General features: G+C 42.1%; 1 protein-coding gene across 1 annotated transcript in view; it reads left to right on the top strand.

The window, feature by feature from the left end:
- The window catches only part of ANTXR1 (ANTXR cell adhesion molecule 1), a 269,622-nt gene that overhangs the window by 119,835 nt on the left and 132,117 nt on the right, over positions 1-17,670 (top strand). Inside the window, exons 11-12 of the mRNA XM_030201863.1 lie at positions 4,165-4,234; positions 15,519-15,597. Coding sequence (XP_030057723.1) covers positions 4,165-4,234; positions 15,519-15,597 — 149 coding nt within the window. The remainder of the gene's footprint in view (positions 1-4,164; positions 4,235-15,518; positions 15,598-17,670) is intronic.

Genomic DNA, 17,670 nt, shown 5'->3' on the forward strand with positions numbered 1-17,670 from the left:
CCCCATCCTCCCACCCTGTCAGACTGTCATAGTAATGCTTGAATGTTTTCACTTATATACACTGTCAGCTAGCACATTTGCTTATTTCCGATCTGAGGAAGAAGGGCAACCTTCGAAAGCTAATCAAGAAATGTATTAAGTTATGTCCAATAAAAAAGGTATCATCTTATTTTCTTTTCCATGTTTTATTTTGTTTGATTTCTATTGATAACCTTAAGAGTGGACTAACACGGCTACCACACTCCTCTACTTAAGTTGGAAAATAGGGAAACTGCAATACTTTTCCTGCCTACCAACCTTTTTTTTCCTTGTCTCCTCAGACTGTGCAAGCAAGCACAGTCTGTCACAATAGATAGATAGATAGATAGATAGATAGATAGATAGATAGATAGATAGATAGATAGATAGATAGATAGATAGATAGATAGATAGATAGATAGATAGATAGATATCTGAGAAGCATTACCCATTGAACAATGGTAGAATGCTGGTCAAGCTTATAGTTTATGCTTTTTGAGTTATTCTAAAAATTCCCTTTTGCAATGCTGTTCTTCGTCTCCACACAATTGAGTTGGGGCCCTAGGGTGCACCATGTTCCATTCTTTAGCTTGTCCTTACCTCATTGGTGCTGACATCACTCTCCAAAAGGCCAAAACCCCTTCTCAAAATCTCTTGTGTTGACCTTTCCTTAGAAGAGTCCACCCATTGGGTACGTCAGCCATTTTGAAATCCCTAAAAATGCAGCAGAAATCACAAAACAGTTCTGATAAAACCAAAACAGTGCAAATCAGTTCAAAACAGCTTAGTTCAGTTCTCTTCTGAATCTCTTTTGATTCACCACAACCTTCTTTGGATGCAACCATTCCTTATAAACTTCTTCATCACATTGGTAATAAGAATATCCGAAAAAGTCCAAAATACTCCCAATATTACAAAATTCTGAGTGTGAAGACAGAAATCCTCACATATTAAATATAGTGCAAACTTAGAATAAAAAGGAAACAACCTTGGTTAAGAAACAGCCCCATTGCTGTGCTTTTGTGATGGAAACTAGAAAAATGTATGACTTCTATCTCCTCTATTTAAATAGTAGTATCACCCAAGCCTTGGGCAGTAAAATTAACCCTCTGTCTCCTCATGTATATTGAGTCCCCCACCCCTCAGGATATCTCCTACCCTGCATCTTTCACAGTTTAATCACAGAAACAGAAAAATGATGGCAGATGCAGATGATATGGCCTATCCAGTCTGCCCATCCACATCAACTACTACGCCTTCCTCTCCCTTTGAGATTTTCTGAGTTTGTTCCATGCTTTGTTGAATTCAAATCCAGTTCTCTTTTCCTCCTTCTCCACTAGGAGACCATGCCACACACGTATCACCCTTTCTGTAAAGAAGTATTTCTGCAGATTGTCCCTTTCATCCTTCATCCTTTGCCCTCTCGTTCCAGGGCTTCCTTTCAGTTGAAAGAAGCCCAATCTCCTGAGCATGTATGCCATGGAGGTATTTAAATGTCTATATCATATTTCCCTTCTCCTGCCTTTCTTCCAAAATATACATCGCAAGATCTTTAAATCTGTCCCCATAGGGTTTACGTCACTGACCATTTTAGTAGATGCCCTCACAGAAGTGAGAAAAGATGATGTCATCTTTCTCTGGTTGATGAAAAAGAAATAGCCTCCAAAGCTCCCTTATTTCCATGGTTTGGCTTCAAGGAAGCATCACATAGTTCCAGTTATGCAAACCAAATGGATTTTCTTTTGTTTGGAGGTGGGGGGGGGGGGGTGGAGTGGAAACAAGCCAGTCATTCTTGTAGTGAAATGAAAACATGCTCTCAAAAAACATCTCCATGCCCACTGAAGCTCCAAATTGACCCCCCCAGGGTTCCACAGGTGAACTTTGTAGATGTCAAGGGACTTTTCAGTCTAACAATCATTGTGGGATGACCTTACTTTATTGGTGATGGGTTTTATTCTCAATTATATGTAAACATGTTTTCCTTACCTCTAAAAATGTCCAAAGTAAGTGACTGAGTGAAACCAGCTTTGCAGAAACCTGATTTGTGACATGTGGGATCATATTTTATTTTTTGGTCAAATTTTAAAGATTTAGGCACATTTGTAAGTGAGTGTGTTTTGTGTGTGTGTGTGTGTGTGTATGCGCGAGCACACACACAGGCATGCAATTTACATTAGTTCTTTATCTTGCAAATTTTGATGCTTCCCTCCAATTTGCAAAATAGCAAATCACACATTGATTTTGGTCAAAATACTACAGACCAGCATTGCCGGATTTCCTGGTGGCCTCAAACACTGCACCATTTTTTAAAAATGGGCTCAATATTCAGTTTTATTTAACTGGACAGGATAGGTTTCTGCCTGGTTAAACAGCCCCGTGTGGGTCAAGAGCAGATCTTCATCAGGACTTAATCAGTAGTTGCTGCTGAATATCTGCTGTTACCATCATGGAACTCTCTGTCTATTGCTAGGCTGGGCTGGGGTGGAGTTGAGGCAGCCACCTCATCACCAGTATTCAGTGCTGGTACTCAGTTAACAATCTGGGTAGGTAGGATGGTACCGGCACTGGTATAGCCAGCCCTGCAATTTGGGGGGGGGGGGTGCAGGGGCTGAATAGATAGAAGCTCTGAATGTTGAACACCTGATTCTAATAACATGATATCTGTTTTAGTGGCCCTAGTGATTACCATGCAGCAAATGAGAGGAAGCTCATAGGAATTGAATGGGCTTCCTCTCATTTGTCAAGCAGGAATTGCTAGTTCAGCTTTGTAAAAGAAAGTCCTTAACTAAAAATGATGGCATGAAAATATTTTCAAAATACATTCCCCCCCCCCCCCCCCCCCCCCCCCGTTTACAAAGCCGTGTTAGCAGCTGCCATGTGCTAATGCTGACACAGCTCATATGGACTGTCGGCATTGCCATGCGGCAACTGCTACCGCAGCTTAGCAAACAGGGGGACAGTATTTAAAATCACAAAAACTCTGATTAATGACATTTTCTATGTATACTTCCCATGGTCTCGTGAGCCACATAAAATTCAGTGTCAGGTTTCATTTGGCCTGTGGGCCACAGGTTGCCCACCCCTGCTTTAGCTGAATGGTGTAGCCCGTTCTTTTTTGGGATATTCTTTTTTTTTTAAGAGATGTTGATAGTGGACCATTCCAAAGGTTGAGATTTACCAACCCAAGGAATGAGATAGAAAATCCAAATGAGTGAAATGTTTTGAGATAGTGCATCTGAGTTATAAATGTAGAAAGATTTAGGTGACATATTGCTTTGCAATTGAACCCTGTAGAAAATGAGATTTGCTTTTCTTGGCCTCTGAAAGAATATAGACAAGAAAGGAGAAAGTATGAGAATTTTCATGGGAATTTGCCCAGGTAACTAAGCAGTTTCCTGTGTAATTTTTCCAGACTGAAAACTGCCCTCCACTCAGCGGCTAAAAAAGTGTATGCATTGGTTTCAGAGAATATGTAGTTGTAGGTACAGGGAAAAATGACAGGGCAGGAGGTTGCAAAGTGCAGAGGAAGGTGTGTTCAGATTTCTCCCTACTGGTTGGTCCACTTGGTTTTTCTTCTCTTAGGCTCACCTCTCATGAAAGCAGTGATCAGGATCAATGCACTGGCTCCCAGGCTCTAATGAGGGAGAATAGGGGCTTAAAGAATGTGAGAGTGAGACAGCCTTCAAATAAGCGTGACACACTCCTGAGGAGTGAGACTGAGACTTGGCATCTCTGCTTTTGTATTAGATTGTGAAAGAACATTTCCCTTTTGAGCTCTTCCTCATCCTTCCATTGAAAGCAGTGAAGGAACAGCCAGACATTAACTGGGATCTATGGCAGGAAGAAAATACCATACTTATCTGCCATCACATTTGAAATTCCTTTGTAAATGTTAAAATGCACAGAGCAGGGAGGACTGACTAGACCCCAGGACCTAAGCTGAGACAGGGTACAAACTCTACTGCAGACCACATCTGTCTATGAGGTCACTTGTCTGTTATATTTTAGGGGAACCAGTTCAGAAAATAAACCAGCTCCCAAATAAGTAGGTCTAGCTTTGTGTTAGGCATGTTGAACTGTGTGCCTAGTCTCTGTTCTTTGTTTACCGAAGTTCCTTATGCTATACAACCATTCTCCCTTTTCCAGATGAAAAGCCCTTGGTGGTGGAAGATACTTACTTGCTGTGCCCGGCACCTGTTTTAAATGATGTTGGAATGTAAGTATTTGCAGGTTTTACCAAGACCTTCTTGGATGTTATTTCTTGCACATAGTTGTTAGGTAGCTGTCCTGTGAAGCGCCAGAATATCTTTGAGCCAAGACAGATTTAAAATGTCCCTGCCCATAAATGTCATGCAGGGGAATGGCCACCTGCAAAATATAATTATCAAATGGGGCTTGGGGGTGGACATTGGTTGTCCTCACCTTTGGGGCTGCAGCATCCTCACCCCATGCTGGCTACAGGAGCAGTAAGAAATATAGAAATATAAAAAAAATGTAGGCAGATAAAGACCATCCCTCGCCAGGTCGGGTTTTCAGAATTTCCCCAATGAATATGCATAAGATCTATTTGATACAATGGAGGCAGTTCATGCAAATAGCTCTGATGCATATTCATTGGGGAACTCCTGAAAACCCAACTGGATTGCAGCCCTCGAGGACCAAGTTTGGACAACCCTTCTATATGGACTATCCAGTCAGCCCATCCATGCCATCAACTCTCCCTATCACTCCCTTAGAGATCCTATGTACTTGTCCCAAGTTCTTTTGAATTCAGATATTGTTTTCATCTCCACCACTTCCACTGGGGGGCTGTTCCATGAATTCACCACCCTTTCCGTGAAGAAGTATTTCCTCAGGTTACTTCTGAGTCTATCCCCTTTCACCTTCATCCTGTGCCCCCTCGTTCCAGAGCTTCCTTTCATTTGAAAGAGACTCGCCTCCTATGCATTTAAGCCACATAGGTATTTAAATGTCTCTATCGTATCTTTCCTCTCCTGCCTTTCTTCCAAAGTATGCATATTAAGATCTTTAAGTCTGTCCCCGTACACTTTATGTTCCCTTGGGTTTTTGCAACCCAAATGCATGACCCTGCATTTTTAGCATTAAAATCTAAGCTGCCAGATTCCAGACCGTTCCTCTAGCTTCACCAAGTCCTTCTTTATGTTTTCCACACCATCAGGGGTGTCTACCCTATTGCAGATTTTGGTATCATCCACAAAGAGGTAAACCTTACCAGACAGCTGTTCAGCAATATCACTTACAAAAATGTTAAAAAGAACCAGCCCAAGAACTGAACCTTGCAGCACACCGCAAGCTCCATTTACCACTACCTTCTGTTGCCTTCCACTCAACCAGTTCCTAACCTAGTCAGTCATTGTAGGGCCCATACCGAGGGCACTCAGTTTATTTATTAGTCATCTATGTGGAACCATGTCAAAGGCTGTGCTAAAATCTAAATACACCTCATCTAGCGCTCTCCTTCAATCCAATCTCTCTCAAAGAAATTACTCAGATTTGTCTGACAAGACCTGCCTTCAGTGAAACCATGTTGCCTCGGGTCCCCTAATCCATTGGATTACAAAAATGTTTTAAAAGCATTTCTACTAATTTATTTAGACTTGTAGTTCACAACCTCTTCTTTACTTCTGCTTTTGTGGAGAGGGACCATATCTGCTTCTCTAGAGTCAGGAATGGTCCCGGAGGACTGGAGATCTGCTCTAGAGACAGAAGCCGATAATGATATGGCTGACCTTTTCAATGCTTCTCTAGAGTCAGGAGTGGTCCCTAACATCCTTCAGTACCCTGGGATGTATGCCATCTGGCCCCATCACTTTGTACCCCTCTAGCTTAGCCAGCTCCTCACGAACACAGTCCTCTGAAAATCATTCAGTGACACTACCACCCCTCCATTCCTATTTGTGTTTGTGTTCTGCAGTCCTGCATCCGGCCCATCAGCTGTGAACACAGAACAGAAATATTTGTTAAGCAATTCTGATTTATCATTATCGGCTTCTACATATGCCTTCCCTTCACCTTTGACTCTCACAATGCCACTTTTGCACTTCCTTCTATCACTAACATATCTAAACATTGTTTTGTCCTCCCCATTTTACCATATTGGTTGTTTTTTTTTTCTCCTTTCAACTTTGCTTTCCTGACTACTCTACCTGCTTCTCTTAGCTTTTCCAGATATTGTTGCCTGTCTTCCTCTTTCTGTGATCTCTTGTAGTTTATACAGGCTAACCTCTTTTTTCTTACCTTTTCAGCTACTACTTTTGAGAACCAAAGCAGTCTCCTTTTCCTCTTACTTTTATTCACTTTCCTTGCAAGAAGGTTCATTGCCTTTACAATAGCTCCTTTCAGTTTTGCCCACTGCTTTCCAATTTCTTCCAGATGTTCCTATCCAGACAGCAATTCCTTGAGGTAATCCCCCATCTGAATAAAGTTAGTTTTTTGAAGTCTAGAACCTTCATTTTTGAATGAACTCTCTCCACACCTAATATTAAACCGCCCCATCTGGTGATCACTGGATGCCAGATGATCACCTACGATAACATCAGAAACACTCTCCCCAATAGTAAGCACTATGTCCAGTATGACTGAATCCCATGAGGGTTCCATTACCAACTGCTAGAATAGATCTCCCTGCTTCTAAAAGACCCTACAATAGGGATGCGTCAATCAACATCTAACATATTAAAATCACCTACTAGTAGTACTTCCCCTTTCACAACTATATTTTGAATGTCTTCAACTGAATCTCTGTCAATTTCTTCTGTCTGTGAAGGAGACCTGTATATCACAATGTAAATACATTTGCCATTCCCTCTTTCCAGACTGGCCCACAGTGCCTCTTCCTTACCCTGTAGAACATAAGGACATAAGAATATAAAAATAGCCATACTGGGTCAGACCAATGGTCTATCTAGCCCAGTATCCTGCTTCCAACAGTGGCCAATCCAGGTCACAGGTACCTGGCAGAAACTCAATTAGTAGCAACATCCATGCTACCAATCCTGGGTCAAACAGTGACTTGCCCCATGTCCATCTCAATAACAGCCTATGGACGTTTAACATAGTAACATAGTAGGTGACGGCAGAAAAAGACCTGGACGGTCCATCCAGTCTGCCCAACAAGATAAACTCATATGCGCTACGTTATTATTATTATTATTATTATTATTTGTTACATTTGTATCCCACATTTTCCCACCTATTTGTAGGCTCAATGTGGCTTACATAGTACCGGAGAGGCGTTTTCAGATTCCAGTGAGAACAAATACAAAGTGATGTTGTGGTAAGATGAAGTTCATGTGAAGTTCACATTAGGGAAACGTACATCGGAAGAGTTGCATTTTGTCCATTACGTACTTTAGTTTTGTTGTGTTGCAGGGATCAGGCATTTAAGTTGGATCGGTGGGGTATGCCTTTTTGAACAGGTTAGTTTTTAGTGATTTCCGGAAGTTTAGGTGGTCTTACGTCGATTTCAAGGCTTTTGGTAATGCATTCCATAGTTGTGTGCTTCTGTAGGAAAAGCTGGATGCGTAAGTTGATTTGTATTTAAGTCCTTTGCAGCTTGGGTAGTGCAGATTTAGATATGATCATGTTGATTCTGATGTGTTTCTGGTTGGTAAGTCAATCAAGTCTGTCATGTATCCCGGGGCTTCACCGTAGATAATCTTGTGGACCAGAGTGCAGATTTTGAAAGCAATGCGTTCTTTGATTGGAAGCCAGTCAGTTTTTGGGTTTTGCACTTTCAAATCGTGTTTTTCTGAATATAAGCCTAGCTGCCGTGTTTTGAGCGGTCTGGAGTTTCTTTAAGGTTTGTTCTTTGCATCCTGCATAAATTCCATTGCAGTAGTCTACGTGGCTTAGCACCATTGATTGTATCAGGTTGCGGAATGTTTCCCTCGGGAAGAATTGTTTCAGGCGTTTGAGTTTCCACATTGAGTGGAACATTTTCTTTGTTGTGGATGCCGCTTGGCTCTCTACTGTTAAGTTGCGGTCTATTGTAATGCCGAGGATTTTCAGGCTGTCTGATATAGGAAGGGTGTAATCTGGGGTGTTGATACTTGTGGGATTGTCCGCGCTGTGTTGGGATGAGAGGATGAGACAATGAGTTTTTTCTTTATTGAGTTTTAGTTGTATCTACCATTTTCAGGGCACAGACCATAGAAGTCTGCCCAGTACTAGCCACGCCTCCCAACCACTAGCCCCGCCTCCCAACTTGTCCAAACCTTTTTAAAACCCAGATAAGCTGGGTGCTTCAATATTATCTTTAACATATAATGCCAGTTCCTCTCCTTTTCTTCTTACCCTGTCTTCCCTGAACAGATTATAGCCTGGTAAAACTATATCCCAGTCATAGTTCTCTGTGATCACTACTAAATCCAAATCAGTCTCTTCCGTCACAGCCTCAAGATCTAAAACCTTATTTCCTATACTTCAGGCATTATACTGTTTTCCAGACATTGCCCCTTTTCCCCTTTTTTATAGAGGTATTTAATGCTTCACTTACCTGAGGGCTTGTACTTACCTGAGGACTTTGATAACCCCACCCCAACAATTCTAGTTTAAAGCCCTCTTCAGTAGGTTAGCTAGTCTGCTGCTGGGAACACTTCTTCCCTTCTTTGATAGACACCATCTCTGCTCAGCAACCCTTGGAAAAGCATCTGATGGAACTCTAGGGGTTGGCAGCAGTCTCTGGCTCTGTGGAAGCTCGCCCTTTCTCTTGTTTCCATGTGCAGAGGAGGGGCAGAAAGGTGCAGAGTCTGAGACCTCACACCATCAAAAGGCTCCAGATGAGGCTTTTGCAGCTTCTTACTGCTCCTGCAGCCAGTATCAGGAGTAAAATGGAGCAGCAGGCCCCATTGTAACAAGGCAACAGCCAAACCACTCTGGTGTCCATCAAAATCTGGGGCTGTGGAGGCAGTAGACTGTGATTAAATTCGGTTCTGTCTTTGACTGTTCAACAAATGAATATGAACTGCAGAAACCACTCAGCTGGATGGAGAGTATTTGTAACTGTACCATATTCTCAGTTAATTCACATCCCCTCCCCTGCTCGTTGGTCCCTTGTAAATTGTAAAATATGTTCCCCATTCGCCATTCCTTAGCCTGGGTGCTCACTGCATATTGATCATGCTTTCTCCAAAGTGCTCCTCTGCTCTTAATGAGTTCTCTACCAACTCATTAATTATGTTTAGTTAGATATCCTCTAGGGCAGGGCGTTAACAAAACTGAACTGCATGTACAAGCACATCATTTTTTATCTTTTTGAGAATTGGTGTTGTGTTGGGCTTTACATATTCCAGAGCTCAAACAACAGTATTTGAACATTAGTCATAGTAGATGTGTCATGCCTTTTGCACACTATATTATGATTTATGGATAAGTTGTTTCGTGCAGTTCAGGTGTTCTCTTGAAGCAGTCATCTTTTTGCTTATCCTTTACTTGGTCTTATCTCTGTTTTCGGCCGTCTCTTCAACTCCCTTCCAGTCCAGTCTGAAAACATTTTTCTTTGCATGTTTTTCTAGAATTGCCTGTAACAACGCTCTCTCTCTGATACAACACTTTCAAATTATCTGTTGCCCCATTTCACTATTGCAGTACTACCCCTGCCATTCTCTCTGCTACACCCTACCCCAGTGGTTTCCAAACCTGTCCTGGGTGAACCCCAGCCAGTCAGTTTTTCAGGATATCCACAATGAATATTCATGAGTTAGATTTGCATGCACTGCCTCCAATGCATATAAATCTACCTTATTCATATTCATTGCTGATATCTTGAAAACCTGACTGGCAGGTATTCACCCAGGACAGGTTTGGAAACCACTGCCCTACCCTAATTGCACACAATTTTATGCTCATTACTATGGGGTCAATTTTCAAAGTTCCCTCTAAGCTGTGCAGCAGTTCTCTAACTGTCTTCCTGCCAGTGAGGGGTGATGTTTCAGTATTGTATTTTCAATAACTAGGGGCAAGCTATTTCCCTGGGGTCCTGCACAGCTTGTCTGTCCCTTTCTATTGAAAATATGATACTGAAACAACACCTCCCATTGGCAAGAATATAGTTGGAGGACTCCCGTACAGCTTAGAGGGAATACTGGGGTGAAGTTGTCATGCTATGAGAGTCAGACACATAAAATGGCTCCTTAGAAAACTGAATAGGAATTTAGGTGCCCAAATGTGGGTGATTCTGGGAGAAAAACAGGGCAGCAATTCTATAAATTGGCACTTCATTTTAGGCACCACAAAGGGACATATTTAGCACCAATTCTATAATGATTTAAGGGTGCACCTGAGCAGTTCTAGAATATTAGCAGAGAGGTGTGGTAGCCTTGTTAGTCCACTTTTAAAGGTAATCAATAGAAATAAAACAAAATAAAACATGGAAAAGAAAATACGATGATACCTTTTTTATTGGACATAACTTAATACATTTCTTGATTAGCTTTCGAAGGTTGCCCTTCTTCGTCAGATCGGAAATAAGCAAATGTTGGTAGATGACAGTATATATGAGTGAAACATCAAAGCATTTCAGTGACAGTCTATATGCATGGAGACAGGGGATGAGTGAACCATCAAAGCATTTCAGTGACAGTCTAACAGGATGCGGGTGGATAGGTGAGAGGGAGACAGGAGAGCAATACAATTTACAAGGCAATACAATTTTATGCTTTGTAATAGGCTAGAAAACCCAGATCTTTGTTAAGTCCTGTCTGGTGGGTGTCAAAATATGCAATCATTTTGACTTCAAAGGTCTTACGTTCCTGTGTTATTATTAGCACAAATCTACCTTGGCACATCAAAAGTTAGGTACACCTACTTACGGCAGTTCAATGGCTGGCATAAGTAGGTGTGTCTGAATTCACACAACTGATAGAATTCTATAAGCTGCATATTGCTTGGCAACACCCCATTGACACACCCATGCTCCAAGGTGGACACCCTCAACAGTTGCATGCTAAGTGATTTAGATGCACTGTTTATAGAATCGTGTCTAAGACTTAGGGGGGTTGGAACTTGATTTACTACCAATCAAAGAGGTTTACATATTATATACAGTTATTTATTTTGTACCTGAGGCAATGGAGGCTTAAGTGACTTGCCTAGAGTCAGAAGGAACTGCAATGGGAATCAAACCCAGTTCCCCAGTTCTCAGACCATTGCACTAATCACTAGGCTACTCCTCCACTCCATGCATTTAACTGCCAATTATTGGTGCCAATCACATGCATAAGTACAACATTATAAACAAAGAGCACTATTAGCATATAGAACTGCCTTTCACGCATTTATTACTGATTCCAGAACTAGGCACTTAACTTAGGAATCCGGGCAAATAAGTGGCAAATATAAATTTATATGTCTAAATTTAGGAAATTTTCAGTTGAAAACTTAGGCCTGTAGGGGTCGATATTCAGCTGGCAGCTCTCAGTGTTTTGCTGCCATTGCGTTATGTCCAGAAATTCACGTTCAGCATTGAATTTCTGGGTTTTCAGAATCGGCAACAACATAAGCTGGTTAAGTGCGATATTCCAAACTGGCTATGGGATGCCATATAAAGATAGGATTTATGCGGAAACCTTGGCTGGTTAATTTCTGAATATCGGCACTTAACTAGCCAAGTGCTGATTCCGACTGAAAAACGCCCCCAAAACAGCCGGTTTTACTTTAGATGCTAACCGGTCATTGTCACTGATAATGACCAGTTAGCCCCGAACAAGTAATCTAACCAGCCAGAAGCTGTTTTTAGCTGGTTAAATTGCTTTGAATATCGACCCCATAGATTTTTCTGAAAATTTGTGTAAATTTTGGCCCCTGATATTTTGGAAGGGAGCAGTTTTGGAAATTGACCCCATACCCAATCGTAACACTACAAATACTCCTTCTTACCACTGCCCACAGAATTATACCTTATCCTAGCATCAATCAAATTACTACACCACATCCTAAAACTAGTCATAGAATTAAGCCCCATCCTAACACCACTCCTATTACCATACGTCCACACTAATACTGCTCACAGAATTATACCCTATCCTAACTGTTCACGCTACTACACCCCTAACCTAACATAGTCAAGGAAAAATACCCTATTTGAACACCACTGACACTATTATACCCTCACTTTAACTCTGCTTAGAGAATTATACCCTATCCTAACTCTGTTCACACAACCACACTGACCACCCTAACACCACTCACAGAATTATACCCTATCTGAATGACACTCACTCTACCACATTAACACCACTCACAGAAGTATACCCCCATCATAACACTGCTCACATTTGTACACCCCGACCCTAACACCACTCACAGAATTATACCCTATTCTTACTCTGATCGCACTACTGTACCTCCATCCACAGTATACATTATAATAGAGTTTCCCTTAGAAATTTTGTACACCCCAACTGAAAGGAAGTTTTCAGCCAAGGTACTGTATTTGATTAACTGTTTAATGACTAGGGCAAATTGGGAACTGTGCTAATACTGCATCTGCCCTGCCTATGTCATTCCAAAGGCACCAAAAAGAGCTAAATTTAATTTTCTGTTGCCTTTTCCATTTGTGAAGTCTTTCTAGCTATATCTCTGATTCACTGCCTATAAATCTCAATCTTTGGCCTTCAGTCTCAGTGTTGGAGGCAGTCCATCCTTGGCATCACTAGTCAGTACCAGAGGCAATGGAGGGTGACTTGACCAGCTTCCTTGGTTCTCAGCCCACTGCTCCAGAGCTGCCAAACTACTCAGTTTCAGGAGAGAGGTTTTTTGGTCGGACCTGATTTTGAACTTACACCCAAGTTCAATGTGGTATTTATAGCCTGTGAGTCTACCTATCAAAATCAGTGCAGCAGGTCCCGTAATGCTCAGGATAGGGTTGTTACAAATCCAGAACTGGCCTGAAATCTTCTCCTTGGCAGCTCTGCTGCTCTCATCATTAGTCCACTCCACTGAAAGCATGTCCCTGCTTAGTCCCCATGCTCCCTTATAAACCATTAGTGCTGCCACATCCACAGCTAGGTGCTACAGTTTTACACATGCTACTTCTAAAGAGGTTAAATGTGGTGGGGGGACAATGAATGAAGATATGGAGATTGGCAGAGAAATAATATCATGGGAGTAGGGGTTAGAAAAGTAAATGAGGGTCCAAAGTAACTTAGGACCCCTTTTACCAAGCGGCAGTAAGCCCAACGCGGACATACTGCTCACTAAACAGGAAGTACCGCCAGGCTACCGCAGCAGCCCGGCGGTACTTCCCACCCCTAGCGAGCCGTCATATCCAATGCTACAAAAATATAGTTATTTTTGTAGCACTGGAGTGTACCCGGCAGTAACCGGGCAGTGCAGTTACCACCAGGTTAGCGCAGGAGCCCTTACCACCACCTCAATGGGTGACAGTAATGGCTACCCCCCCCCCCCCCACCCAAATGGCCACACGTGGCAAGTGCTTGTATGTTTGCTAGTATTAATGCAACCCTGCCTTTTTATTTTACTAAAGCATTTTGGCTTTCTTGGTTAAAAAGAGCGTATGTGTTACATCCCATGAATCAACCACCACCACTGCCGGAGTGCTTTTCTGATCGCTGGGTGCTTTCAATGCAGTGGTTTTTCTTTCATCCATGAAATGGACCTCAAACCAATTAAACAGGATTAAGTTCAGAAATATTTGTTGCCCTCACTAGCGCTTGGAGGCCCAGAGAAGGTTTAACTCTCTGGTGGATCTAGGCAAACAAGAGCATCGACTCCTCCACTGTAATAAAAGTATATTTTAAAACCGCCTGTTCCCAATGTACCCCTCCCCCCCCCACACACACACACACACACGACTCCACTGTAATAAAAGTATATTTTAAAACCTCCTGTTCCCCATTTACCCCCTCCACACACACACACACACATATATATTCATATCACCCCCTCATCCTCCTGCCACCCAGCATAACCATACTACCCCTTTACTCCCCCAGTATAATCACATCACCTCCCTCATTCCCCTAAATTCTCCTCCTTAACACAGTCACATTCAACATCCCCCTCCCCTTCCCCACCTGATCCCTTCCAACAGACAGGAGTCATCTAGTAGCTGCCTTCTCCTGTGGTAATTGACCTCTGTAGTCAGAATCATGCAGAGCTAGCCAGTCTTGCAAGACCATAAGGCCAGGCCCAGTTCTGACTTTAAAGGAAAGCAAGCAGAGGAGAAACCAACAGCAGGAGAGAAGCACTGCTTGCCAACTCCTTCTGTTGGCTGAAGGACAAAGCAGAGTGGGTACAGGATAGAGAGAAATACTTTAGCAGGCAGCGGAGATCCGGCCCACCCCTGCCCTTCTCCTTGCCAGGGAATGACTGATTTGCAAAAATCTTCCAGCACACTTGAATGCAACAGCACATGGCATGCCCAAATATCTGGGCCCTAGGCAGTTGCCTAGTTTGCCTATGCAAACCCAGGGGCCCTCACTAATCTCCTTGGCTGGTGATCACTTCTTTCTATTTGGCTTTTTGCAATGCTCTGTGTGCTGTGTAAAGATCAGATAACAATAAGTAGGGATGAGCAACCATAACATTTTTGCTTTGTGTCGTTCCCCGTGTCATTTATGGGAATTTTCATTTTATTTTATTTTATTTGGCTATTCTGTCAGTTTCTTTGGAACTAGAGCGCACTATGTGGAAAGAGGGTGCACTTTTTTTCCCAAATTTGCACGTGCCTACTCTTTTTCATATGTACAATAGTAAGCACATGTGGGAATGAGAGCGCTCTAAATTTCTAATTAGTGCGCATTATTATCAGTAAACAACAAAACACAAAAAGTGTTTTTCTGCTCATTTTCATTTGGTAATGACATGAAGTCACAAAGGATATGCCATTGACATTTCTTATGTTGTTGCAAACAACAGCAAAACAAAAAGTACCAGGAGCCTTCAAAAAAAAGGGATAAGAATTTTAATTGAATGTGTAGATGAAACAATCCTAGAATGGGTCCATTCTAGGATTGTTTCATCTACACATTCGATTAAAATTCTTACCCCCTTTTTTTGAAGGCTCCTGGTACTTTTTGTTTTGCTGTTTGGACTTTTTGTTTGTACTTTGCTCCCTCTCTTTGCTATGTTGCAAACAACAGCCCATCCCTAAGAATAACAATAATAGCAACAATTATCCCAGCCAGTATTGTACATTAGTGGTTTTAATAGCTATCGTCCTGTCATGCCAGGTATCATGGGTATTCACAAGTTGCTCAAGATTGTTTGTCTCAGGCCAGAAGTTGCTTTTGGTGCTTCCTTTCCCGTTGTAACTTGGTTGCTTGCAGACTGACTCAAAAGGGTAATGTGTTCCCCCCCTTCCTCCGAACTTGGCAACCCAGATAGTCACCCTGCTTACCCATCCTTACAGACAGGCTTTATTTTTCTTTTCCAGAATCCAGTTTCTAAAGTCAGAAGAGTCCTAGATGTGTCCCTGAGCAGCTACTGATGCACTTTATTTTCCATTCTGATTGCAGGGAAGCAGCCCTGCAGGTCAGCATGAACGATGGCCTCAGCTTCATCTCTAGCTCCGTCATCATCACCACGACTCACTGTGTAAGTGCCAGCTATTTACATCTGGGTATTGGCTTGCAGAGGAATGCCCCTGTAACCTGGCACAGCTATAAAATCCAGGGAGATCAAATGAGTAAGGTTTGACATATACAACCCCATTTCAGTGGAGATTGTTCCCAGTAGAGGTTAGCTCCAATGACAGCGTCTACAAATAGTTTCATGGGATGGGATGAGCAAAAGCTAGGAAGCCTTAGGCCTAGGAAATTATTCACTTTTCCTTGCATTCCACTAATATATATATATATATATATATATATATATATATATATATATATATTTATTTATTTATTTATTTATTTATTTATTTATTTATTTATCCTTGCTCTTTGGATTCTATAATCAGGAGTTTTGTGAGTTTTTAAGTATTAAATTGGGGTTTTATTAGATAAAAGTTTGGGAAGCACTGCCATAGACAATCTAAGCTGAGGGGAGATATGATAGAGGTCTATAAAATAATGAGTGGAGTGGAACGGGTAGACGTAAATCGCTTGTTTACTCTCCAAAAATACTAGAACTAGGAGGCATGCAATGAAGCTACAAAGTAGTACATTTAAAACAAATCAGAGAAACTTTTTCTTCACTCAACGTGTGATTAAACCCTGGAATTCGTTACCAGAGAATATAGTAAAAGCAGTTAGCTTAGCAGGATTTAAAAAAAGGTTTGGATGGCTTCCTAAAGGAAAAGTCCATAGACCATTAAAACAAGTGTGCACAGAGACTGAAAAACAGAACAGGGGGCAAGGCAATGTGAGACCAGTGCAGAACAAATGCTTTAGCTGGCGGGGGTTGGGGACCCCCGCCAGCTAAACTGGGGGCCCCAGAGCCAATTTGGGGGGCCCAGGACCCTGTGGTCCCCCGTAGCTACGTCACTGATTTTAGGCTCAAGAACTTATGCTAGCTTTATGGCTAATTGTAGGCAGTATTGTACAGACTGTACTGCTACTGCTAGGCACTCCCCTGACCTGCCCAGGCTCCTCCCAGGTCCACACCCCCTTGTATTTGCACGCAAGATTTTGCACATGCAATTTATAGAATTTCAACTGATGACTGTTACATTCGTAACTGCTAATTAGTGCCAATTAACACCAATTATAACCATTAATTGGTAGTTGCCACCAATTGGCAGCTAAACAACATTAAGTCATTTGTGCACCTGTCACTATTCAGTAATTTTGCTAAAGCAGCGCTCTGTTGTTTGGCAGGATTTCCACTGTGGGGCAGTGTCTTTATTGCATAGTCGCTTGCCGTTCTATTTATTGGCGTATTTTCCATGATAAGACTTTTAAAGCAAGCTTGTACCTTTTCATCAATTGGCTTTTCTAACTGAAGATCGTTTCCACACAAGACCCCTTTTCGCTGAAACACGGACCATGTCGGGTCTGTTCAATAAAGTAGTGGTTTGAGGCCCCCACTCTTGAAGGCTCCTCGTGCTTTTTTGCTTACCTGTTCTATTCAGTTGTGCTTTGGATACTCTCTCTTTTGTTCCTACCATAGGAGCCAACTTTTCAAAATTATTGGGGATGCTAAGCCCAATGGAAATGACCCCTCCCTGGACACATACAAGGAATTTTCTCAATATTGGGGGTGCTCAAGCACCCACAGCACCCACAGAGTCGGCTCCAATGGTTCCTACTATTCTATAACTTGTATTGTGCACTTAGGACAAAATTCTACATATGCCCCCAGATTCTGTGTAGTTCAACTTAAGTTGTGCACACAGATCTGGTCATATTCTGGATTTGAGTGGAGGAGTGGCGTAGTGGTTAGGGTGGTGGACTTTGGTCCTCAGGAACTGAGTTTGATTCCCACTTCAGGCACAGGCAGCTCCTTGTGACTCTGGGCAAGTCACTTAACCCTCCATTACCCCATGTAAGCCGCATTGAGCCTGCCATGAGTGGGAAAGCAAGGGGTACAAATGTAACTAAAATAAACTTAATTAGTTAACAAGTCAATCAGTGCTGATAATTGCCACTTAACAAGCAATTATTGACACTAACTGGCATTAATTAGAATTTATTTGTTACATTTGTACCCCATATTTTCCCACCTATTTGC

This window comes from Microcaecilia unicolor, chromosome 4, assembly GCF_901765095.1.
Source record: "Microcaecilia unicolor chromosome 4, aMicUni1.1, whole genome shotgun sequence".
Lineage (NCBI taxonomy): Eukaryota > Metazoa > Chordata > Amphibia > Gymnophiona > Siphonopidae > Microcaecilia > Microcaecilia unicolor.